General features: G+C 42.7%; 1 protein-coding gene across 2 annotated transcripts in view; it reads right to left on the bottom strand.

Annotated features, from left to right (window-relative positions):
* Positions 1-282: 282 nt before the first annotated feature.
* Positions 283-10,620, bottom strand: part of UPK1B (uroplakin 1B) — a 28,793-nt gene continuing 18,455 nt past the window's right edge. For both annotated transcript variants that reach the window (XM_082711597.1, XM_082711598.1), the window contains 3 exons: positions 10,369-10,548; positions 5,362-5,445; positions 283-1,079 (listed from right to left, as the gene is read on the bottom strand). In XM_082711597.1, coding sequence (XP_082567723.1) covers positions 1,029-1,079; positions 5,362-5,445; positions 10,369-10,548 — 315 coding nt within the window. In that variant the 3' untranslated portion in view covers positions 283-1,028. The remainder of the gene's footprint in view (positions 1,080-5,361; positions 5,446-10,368; positions 10,549-10,620) is intronic.

Genomic DNA, 10,620 nt, shown 5'->3' with positions numbered 1-10,620 from the left:
TCGAGTTGCTTCCCTTGCAGGAGGAAAAGGATTGAGGAGCTGGAGCTCCATCACCACTACTGGGCTAAGTGAAGCAGAGTGAAAAGTCCAAGTCAATTTAGAATTTCCAACCATCAAAACCATACAGCAAAGTTCCAGGGCATCCAGCAGGAAACCTCACCCAATCGCATTTTCTATCGCCTAAACATTAATTCCCATGAACCTAAAAGACTCTTCCACTGGAACACTCGTTTTGCTATGTGACCAATTATGCCAACTGGTGAAAACAAAAGAAAATGAACATATTTAAAAGCCATCTTTATTTATAAGATTAGACAAATATTGAATTGTAAGAATTTCTTTCAGGAGCACAAACAGAAACATAATTCAGAGAGAAATATTTTGACAGTAAAAGGAATTAATGGGAGAAGGGAGCTTAAAACACACGGGTCACCCTGCCATGTCTGAGAGGAAGTTTCAACCACTGTTAACTCAAGGTTGGGCGTTGTTCTGAAGAACAAAATAGTTCTAAGATGGCAGTAAGGGAATCACTTGAATCTGTGTAGATGGAAGCCACCATAGAACAAAGGCCAAAGATCTCGCTCAGCAATTTTTTCCTTAATTCTCTCACGTGGGCAAGACTGAGAAGAATGAAAGCCTTTGCAAGTCTCTTTCAGAAAGCAGGGAGAAATGCACGCAACCTTGCTGTGCAAATACAGACTTGGCTTGCTGAGATAACACAGGTTCTTGTGGAAGTCTTTTTGCCCTCAAATTAAAAATAGGCAGGGATAGAAGAAGTAGTTATTGACTTTCCAAAGTCTCCCTTTTCTACTGGTTATAAAAATGTTGCAGTACCCTAGACCAGACTGAAAACCCTAGTGAGAATTTTGAGATGCTGCAAGCCCAGGGGTACACCTCTACCTCGCCAGTTCGAGTAAGAGGCACAGGGCCCCCGCAGAGCGCAGACGTCAATTCTACCAGGAGAGCTCGCTTGCAGCACTGGGCCCAGAGTCACTGGAGGAAGGTAGTGTAGTGGTGACACTTTGTTCTTAATATTCAATTCTGCTCCAGTAGAACATGGTACCCAGGAGAACCCAAAACTAGAATAGAAAGGAAAAAAAAAAAAGGAATTGTTTTAGAAATGACTCATACTTGGGGGTGGGGGGATGTTAGGTTCACTCAGGCCTAGATGATCCTGAATTTTTAAGAGTAATCTTGCTTTAAGAAACCTCAAGGGGCAGAGATTACTATCCTGCTGCTCGGAGATAGCTTCCCCACTTCCCTGCACCAAGGCACCCTAGACTTCCTGTCTGCTGGGGCTGCTCCCCTCATGTCTGTGCTGAACTAGCCCCTGGGGCAAATTCTTTCTTCTTCCCATCAGAGCCAATGAACTTCCGGTGGATTCCTATTTCTTGTATGTACTATCTGAAGGTACAATTTGCTTGCTTTCTAGTACTGAACCTCTTCTCCCAAGAACCCCCTATTTTCCCCAAAATGCTTGTGACCTGGAATGGCTGTCCCTGAAGAATGCCACAGAACTGAAGGTTTCTGCCTCAGGTGAGGAAGGTTAGAATATCTGGGTTCTGTTGCAGCTCTGACACTTCCTCCCTGCCTCTGAAAAGTAACAATAATATTCTTCACCTGACCCAGAGTTAGATGACGGAATGAGGAAGAAATACTATTACCACGAATGCTTGATGTTTATTGACAACTTATTGTACATCAGGCACTGTTCTGAAGGCTATACATACAACTCCCCTGAATGCTTTCAGAATCCTACAAAGAGACCAAGGCACAGAGAGGGTAAGGAGACTGGCTCTCTACCTAGCTACTGTTGGGGGGATTTAGTGCTGAAAGTATCGGACATGATGCCTTGTCCACAGAGGTCTTCAATACATTTAGTTCCTTTTGCTTCCCTCTTTTGAATTTCAGGGGGGCTTACTAGATTCAGAGTGCACTTGATGCTTGTGGAAATGTCAAGAGTTTCAGCTGGTGTGGAGTGCTAAGATCCTTTAGAACCTTTAAATAGTATCCCACAGTTCCTGCTAGCATGGCAGGAAGAGAAACTTCATAGAAGTTGTTACCATTCAAGTCATAGAAATGTGTTACCATTTTCCATTCACTCAACAAACTATCAAGCACCTGCTCGTGTTCAGCTAGGCCCTCGGGATACAGAGGGCAGCTGGATCCCCGGTTTTTAGCAGACAAATACGTCATATCGGAGTGATGGAGACATGGCCGCATGTGTGCAGGGTGGGGCGCCGTGGGACTTCCTGAGGGTGGGTGAGGGACCACAGAAGACCTCTCAAAGGAGCTCACTTTTCCTTCCTGCCTCGCTCAGCTTTTCACACCAAACCCAGCATTTCCTAAACCGTGGTGCACAAACACACCCAAGGGACCCTCATGGGTGCGCCTGATGTCAAGGCCATTTGCATAATAATGTTAAGATTTATTTGTCCTTTTCACTGTTTTCCACATTTGCACTGACGGTGCAAAAGCAGGGGCAGGTAAAACTGCTGGCGTCTTAGGATTCGAAGTAGAGGCACTAAACTGTGTCAGTGGTCAGTGTATTCTTCATAGCTGTGTACTTGCAGTAAAAAAAAAAAAAAAAGGGAGTTTAAGTGATTTAGAAGTTTAGAATTTTGAGATTGTTTTTGATGAAGCAGTAAGAAATACTAATTTTATTAAATGTTTACCTTTGAATATTCATCTCTTTTTTTTTTTTTTTGAAAGATTTATTTATTGGGGTGCCTGGGTGGCTCAGTCAGTAAAGCGTCTACCTTTGGCTCAGGTCATGATCCTGGAGTCCTGAGATCAAGCCCCATGTCAGGCTCCCTGTTCAGAAGGGAGTCCGCTTCTCCCTCTGCACCTCTCCCACCTTGTTCTCTTTTGTTCTTCTCTCAAATAAATAAATAAAATCTTCTTTTAATTTATTTGAGAGATAGTGCATGTGTGCTCCTGCACTGCAGTAGAGAGGGGAGAGTGGAAAAAGACAGGGGGAGCCCACCATGGGGGGCTCGATCTCAAGACTCTGAGATCACATGACCAGAGTGGAAATTAAGAGTTGGGCACTTAATGAACTAAGCCACCCAGGCGCTCCTGAATATATATCTTTTTAATATTCTTGCAATGGAAAGTATGCATAAAGCAGTTTTGTTGCATACTGAAATCTAATGGTTGTCTTAAGGAAAAGCACTTGTGTGATTGCTTGACTGTATACTGAGATAGCCTTTTTAAAAAAAATGTTTTTTTTAATTTATTTATTAGAGAGAGAGCACCAAGCTGGGAAGTGGGGGGAGAGGAGGGGCAGAGGGAGAGGGAATAGCAGACACCCTGCTGAGTAGGGAGTCCATTGACATGGGGCTCCATACCAGGATCTTGGGATCATGACCTGGGCTGAAGGCAGACGCTTAATGAGTGAGCCACCCAGAGGCCCCTGAACTAGCCATTTTTTCATGAAATGTGATTTTTACTTGAAAAAATGACTAATAGACAAGCTACAGTTATTCAGATTGAATGTTTGACAGACATTTTCTCAAAAATTTACGCAGTGAGTCTGTCTCTTCGAGGAAAACAACTGACAGTATTTCTTGCCAGTGATAAATTTGGGTGCTCAAGCAAAAATTAGGCAACTTGTTTCTGTCATGATGGGTTGATAGCATTCTCGTGATAAAGGTCCTTTCCAATGTGGCAACAGATTTCCTGGTATCTCATAAAGAATTCAGCCAATATTTGGAAGATCAGCATAACGCAGTGAACCAGTATTTTCCCAAATGACCAATGCATGATGTTATGGAATCATGAATGGGTGAATGATTTATGTAAATTGTAAGACAAACTGATGTAAATGTATTTTAATAAAATAGACTCTGAAAAGTTTGTTGACATAGTTTTAGATTCCACATCACAACTAACACTTAAGAACCTGCTGTTTGTTGGGATGCCTGGGTGGCTCAGTGGGTTAAAGCAGCTGCCTTCAGCTCAGGTCATGATCCCAGCGTCCTGGGATTGAGTCCCACATCGGGCTCCTTGCTTGGCAGGGAGACTGCTTCTCCCTCTGCCTCTACCTGCCACTCTGTCTGCCTGTGCTCACTCTTGCTCCTCTCTCTCTGACAAATAAATAAATAAAATCTTAAAAAAAAAAAAAAAAGAACCTGCTAGTTGTCAAGTTTTGTGTAGTACAAAAGAAGATTATTCACAATTACTTTTAGATAAGGTTATCAAAGCATTCCTTTTTTTTTTTTTTTTCAGCTACCTATCAGCGTGAGGGTGGATTTTCTTCAAATCCTTCAGCCTAAGCAACTTACTATAACAGATTAAGTGAAGAAGCAAATAAAAGGACCAGCTGTCTTCTGTTAAAACCAGACACTGAAGGTACTTTTTAGAAATGTAAAACAGTGCTACTTTTCTGTTTTTTGTTTTGGAAAATAGTCACTTTTCCCATAAAAATACATTGTTAATGTTAACATGTAATTATTTTATTATTATTATTATTATTTTTTAAAGATTTTATTTATTTATTTGAGAGAGAGACAGTGAGAGAGAGCATGAGAGGCGAGAAGGTCAGAGGGAGAAGCAGACTCCCCATGGAGCTGGGAGCCCGATGCGGGACTCGATCCCGGGACTCCAGGACCGTGACCTGAGCTGAAAGCAGTTGCCTAACCAACTGAGCCACCCAGGCGCCCTTTATTATTATTTTATTATTATTATTTTAAATGAATTAATAAGTTTTTAAAAAAATTCTGGGTTAATTTCCATTAGGATAAATATAAATAGATATAGCCCCCATAAATAAAAACTTATTAGAGTCCTCAGTAATTTTTGAGAGTATAAAGGGGTTCTGAAATCAAAAGTTTAGTACCCCTGGGGATAAAAATATATGTTTATAAAAAATAAAAAATTAAAAAAAAATTAAAAAAAAAAAAAAAGTTTAGACCTGCTTCCCAAATGTAACAGCTCTTAATCCTGACAGCAAAGTAGACTTATATGGAAAGAAAAGATTTTTTAAATGCTTGGGTCCTGCCCCTGGATCCAATGAATCAGAATCTCAGAGATTGGGGCCCAGGTATATTCTTTTCTAGAAGCTTCCCCAGGAAGTGGTATTTCGGTATAATAAATTAATGAATTAATGAGATCCAGAGAGCTGGAGGCAATCAAGTGCTCCCCCATTAGCTAGTAGATCTGGCAGGTAGGGCATATACCTTCCCCTGGAGGAGATATAAACGCCCCACCTGCCCACGGAGTCCACAGTCCTTGGCCTGGTGCCTGCAGCTTCCTGCCTCGCCCTCAGGTCTGAGGTTTTGTTCCCAGACTGTCTAGCATGGTTGGGTTAACCAGGGCCTTCTCAAGTTCTCTCCTTATCAAGTGCAGGGAAATACTCACTGTCCAGCAGAGAATGGCAAATCCAAACCAGGCAACCCCCCAGGCGTGTCGGTTCATGGGTCCAGAGATGAGTTCATAGCACCCCTGGAGGAGCACGTGGTTCCACGTGGGTGAGAGAAGAACCAGAGAAGAAGATGTAAGGGATGGGTGGGAAGGAAGATTTCTACGTGGATCAAGACTATCCCAAAGTCTAGTTTAACATACCCAGGCTATTTCCACATCCCCATGGACAGCGGGTATCATCAGGGCTTTGCTGAGGGAACAGAAATAGTCCGTTCAACAACCACTCTAGATCACATTATTTTGTGTCTTTATCACTCAGTCTAACATAGGTGCTGCTATTTTAGGCTAATGTTTTTTCATATTGAATACGTGGGCAATATGTTCTCTTTTTTAAAAAATTGTAGCATAAAGTACAATATAAAGTATTCGTAATAAAATTTGAGTACATATTCTCTCCCTACAGAATTTTTCGGTGATTTTTTATTTTTTTGAGGGCAGAGGTACCTTTGGTTTGTTTGTTCTTAAATGAAAGTGCTTCTGATCTATAAATATCAAAGTTGTTGTTGTTTTTTTTAACCATTAAAGGAACCCCTGTTTGATGCTGTCTAAATTCTCATTTGCTATCAAATTTCAGCATATCTTTATTGGATTCCAGTGAGACTTTGAGAAGCCAAGGTGTGTGTGCCAATGATTCATTTTGGATTAATCAAATCATTCATTGATGCATGCCATAATCCAGTGAGTTTTTATACATGGCAGGCTCTGTTCCAGTCACCATGCAAAGTGTTGGAGTAAAACACACGCATGAGGTTAGAGCTGCCCTCTGAGTGACCTGTGCTAAAGCTCTGGGAGAAGTCTAGTGAATGCAGCAGCCAGGGGGTTCCATGGGCCACTGAGTCCCAGAGGGAAATGTCCTCAAAAGGCTGACCTAGAAATTTAGCCCCTACCCCGAGGCTATAGGTGACCACGTGAGGTTCCATCTTTCGAACCCTGTTCCAGGCCCTTGTTAACCCACTTATGCCCCCTGACTTTGCTAAGCCTTTATTTCTCTCCTATTTACTCTTCTCTACCTACGTTACAGGCATCTCCATTCACCTACTCACTCAAGTAAAAAAATCTGAAATTATCTTTAACTGTTCTTCTCTTATCCAACATCAAATACTTAAGCAAACCCTTTTGGGTCTACTTAAAAATACATCTCAAATCCAAACACTCATTACTTCCGGCCCCCGCCTTGGTCCGCTACGGTCTCTCTCCAGAATTACTACAACAGCCTCTTCACTGGTCTCTCTGGGGCTTGAGTCCACGGTTGGCACCCTACTTATCTTTATACAGTGCCAGAGGGATGCTTGTAAAACAGAAATCAGATCACTTCAAATCCCTGCTCAAAAGAAATGGCTCTCTACCACCCTTAAAATGAAATTCTGAGTCCTCACAATGGCCTACCAGACTTGTCTGACGTGGCTCTGCCGCTCTCTATGAGCCCAGTGTCCTCTTCCAGAGGCTGCTTCCCTGTAAAGCTAATGAGCTTAAGCTTCAGGGCTGCTTACTTACAAGACCATTCCAAGCCCCTCTACCTAATTTTGTATGCAAATTTTTAATTGTTTTTCCTAAGGAGGGTATCCTTCCATACAGATTCCAGCCCTACAAAATCTAAAGCATCCCAGTCTTCAACTCTTCCTTCACTGATTCTGACCTTGCCACACTGATGTCCTTGAAAAAAGCTAAGAATGCTCCCACTTCGGAGCCTTTGCACCTGCTGCCTCCTTTGCTTAGAACTCTCTTCCTCAGTCTTCTTTAAGTGTCTCATTTCCCCATTTAATTCAGAACTCTGTGCAAGTATCCCCCAACGAAGCCTTTCTTGACCACCATAGGGAAAAACACTCTTTCTCCTGTCATTCCATAGACACTCACCCTGCTTTACTTCTGCTCGTGGCATTTATCACTACCAGGAATTTATCATGTATTAGTTTGGTAACTTGTTTGGTGTCTCTCTCCCATGCTACAGTGCAAGTACGAGGCAGGGATTTTTTTGTGTGCTCGTGGCTGAATCTTTAGCACAAGTTCCTGGCACAAAGTAGGCACCTAATAAATTTTGATAGAATGAATGGAGCCCGACATGAAGTAATGATTACACAATAGCTGTGACACAATAGTTCACGAACACTCCTATATCCATTACTCACGGATCCTCCTAACAATCCTTGGACAGGGTCATTTGTCCTAAAAGGTACCCATAGAAACCACTTACGTTGGGTGCCAGGCACTGGGCTGGGCATTCAGCAGTGACAAAACAGACATGTTCTTAGAACTCACAGACAAAAGCCCCAGTTTTTTCACCTCTTCTAATTTAGTTCCTGCTCAGAGGGTGTGTTTTTTGGGTTTTTTTGTTTGTTTGTTTTTTCTTTTATGATTGTGCTGGTTTCCTTGATCTTCCTCAGTTCTGTGATAATGTTCCTGAGGTACAATGATCAGATTTTGCACACAGTATTTCTGGGCCAGCTGGACCATGAGTAAGAACATATGTATCTGCGACTGACATGCTGTGTGAATTCCTGGTTAGTTTCTATTTTCCCCCACACCTATGAGGACATCCCTAAAATCTTGTTAGCCTTCATTTATGCAATGTAGATTTCGAAAACTACAATATGGATGTGAAAAAGAGAGTCATTCCCCCTCTTCCACCACCCACCCGCCAAACAGTTCTCAGTGCTGGCTCTGGGCCAGGCAGTATGAGATGTACTGAAGATGTAGAATTAAGTAATGCACGGTCCTCAGGGAGGTTCAGAAAAGATAGTGAGCAGAAAAGATCTGTGAGCAAATACTTACAATATGGCTCAGGGCTGCAATAACAGTAGTCAAATATAGGAAGAACTGGGCCATATTTTACTTGGTGGAAAGGGATTGCTATAGGAGAAGTAGCAGGACCTATGACTCAGAAAGAACAGTGGTGTGTGGAAATCTGGGGGACTGAGAGAGGAAGAGGCAGAAAGGTGTCGAGGGTGAAGAATGAGTGAGATTGAGGGAGTAGGAGCACAGGGAGCCAGGGACAGAGAGAATTCCAGGTGCAGGACTTTGGCAGGGGAGTAGGGCTGCGTGATGGTAAGTTTGTAGTTGTGCAGCTAGTGGGGAGAGGAAGTAGAAATGTTAAGCACGGGTGAGACCAAGGAATCCTAGGGGAGGAGGTGGGAAGTATTGTCAAAACGCATGGGGACTTTCCTCCCTACTAGAACATTACATGTCCAAGGGAGATCAGCTGATTATTTCATGACAAATACCCTTTCCTGCCCTTTCACAGAGATGATACACTCTATACACAATCCAATCCAATCGAGATACGTTTGTGTGGGCCTGTGCCAAGGTTGAAATACCGAAAGTATTTATTTCTCCTGAGAGTGATCATTATACTGCATATTGTGATAATGACGAGCACAGTTAATTGTTACAGCAGTCTGAATGTAACTGATGCAGCAACAGTTGCTGAAAAGCTAAAAAGGGTGGCTTTGAGGGACTCTGCAAAATAATCTGCATCATACCCATGTCCTTTTCTGGATGAACGCAACCAGTCCTAGTCCAGGAACCCTCCTAGGTACGGCATGACGATCAGCTGTTCAGTGTCCTTCATTCTGAATGTGCCCTTTGGAGTATTTACTCACAGATTAAGGAGTCTGACATTTCTCAATATTTGATGACCTGGCACACAGCCAGATTCCCTCAAAGTGGTAACTCGCAAAACAGTAGAGGCATTTCGGAGGCTGATTCCAAGTATAGGAGAATTCTCCTCAGGCTTTTTGGGAATATTTCCAAGTTTTTTCTTGGCTTATAGTCTGGGCTCCTGAGCCAGACTGGTTGGGTTTGAATCCTGACTCAACTATTTACTAGCTGAGTGACCTTGGGCAAGGTGCTTCTTAAACCTCTGTGTCTCAGTTCCTCATCTGTAAAATAAGAATCATACTGAACCCTACCTTTGAGCCTTAAATGAGTTAATACACATATAGCACTTGGAACGATACCTGGTTTTAGTAAGTACACAACAAATGTTAGTTTTCAGGTTCGTTTTATCATTTCCATCAGGAAATACCTTCTCAAAAACCATCTGTATGTAAACTGCCTTCTGCCCAAATCATTAATTTAATATTCTATTAAGACCATCCTATATCACCATGGAATAATGAGGGTGGTTATATCATTATTGCATTTACCGTCACCAATTGCCACAGCTCTGGCACTAACAAAACATTCCTTTTGTATTCACCCCCTCCAATTTACTTTTTTTTTTTTTTAAGATTTTATTTATTTATTTGCAGACAGAGATCACAAGTAGGCAGAGAAGCAGGCAGAGACAGAGGAGGAAGCAGGCTTCCCGCCGAACAGAGAGCCTGATGCGGGGCTTGATCCCAGGACCCTGGGATTATGACCTGAGCTGAAGGTAGAGGCTTTAACCCACTGAGCCACCCAGGTGCCCCCATTTACATTTTTGCAAAAAGAGAACCAATCTTTGGGTAGTGAAAAGAGTTTTTCAAGTACCAAGTCTATATTCTATTGTACAAACAGTTTGCATTTAAACAAAGTTGGGCTTTGCTATCACCATTCTCCTGTTCTGTTATTAAAATGTAGATTTTCGGGGCTCCTGGGTGGCTCAGTGGGTTAAAGCCTCTGCTTTCGGCTCAGGTCATGATCCCGAGGTCCTGGGATCGAGCCCAGCATCGGGCTCTCTGCTCGTCGGGGAGCCTGCTTCCCCCTCTGTCTCTCTGCCTACTTGTGATCTCTGTCAAATAAATAAAATCTTAAAAAATAATAAAAATAAAAAAAAAGAAATGTTGATTTTTCCAGAACAGCCCACAGATTAGCATCTGCATTTTACTGACAGAGAAGGAAATAGTTGATTTGAGGTTTAGGGCAAAATGATGCAGAATCCTTCATGAGACGTTACGACTATAGTTCACCAGTCTTTCCCTCATAAAGAGCAGAAAACCTGGCAGGTGTTGGGCAGAGGGGACTCACCTCTTTGTGATAGTACCCGGGCACTCCTAGCTTGCAGGCCTCCACATTGAGAGGTTCTTTCAGACTGTTCATCACACAGCACTGACGAGGCCAGGGATAGTCGGCATCATTATTCGCAGTCCGGAAGGCAGATGTGTATCTCTGCCAGTCTGACGGGCCATTGACACCACAGCAGTGGTCCTGTCAGCAGAGCAGAGATGCAAAATTCTCTTCATGCTGCTTGCTACAGCCATCAGTGTAGCAACTGAGATT

The sequence above is a fragment of the Mustela nivalis genome (genome assembly GCF_964662115.1).
Source record: "Mustela nivalis genome assembly, chromosome: 1".
NCBI lineage: Eukaryota > Metazoa > Chordata > Mammalia > Carnivora > Mustelidae > Mustela > Mustela nivalis.
The sequence above is the reverse complement of the archived record's forward strand: the minus strand, read 5'-3'. Positions and strand labels throughout refer to the sequence as shown.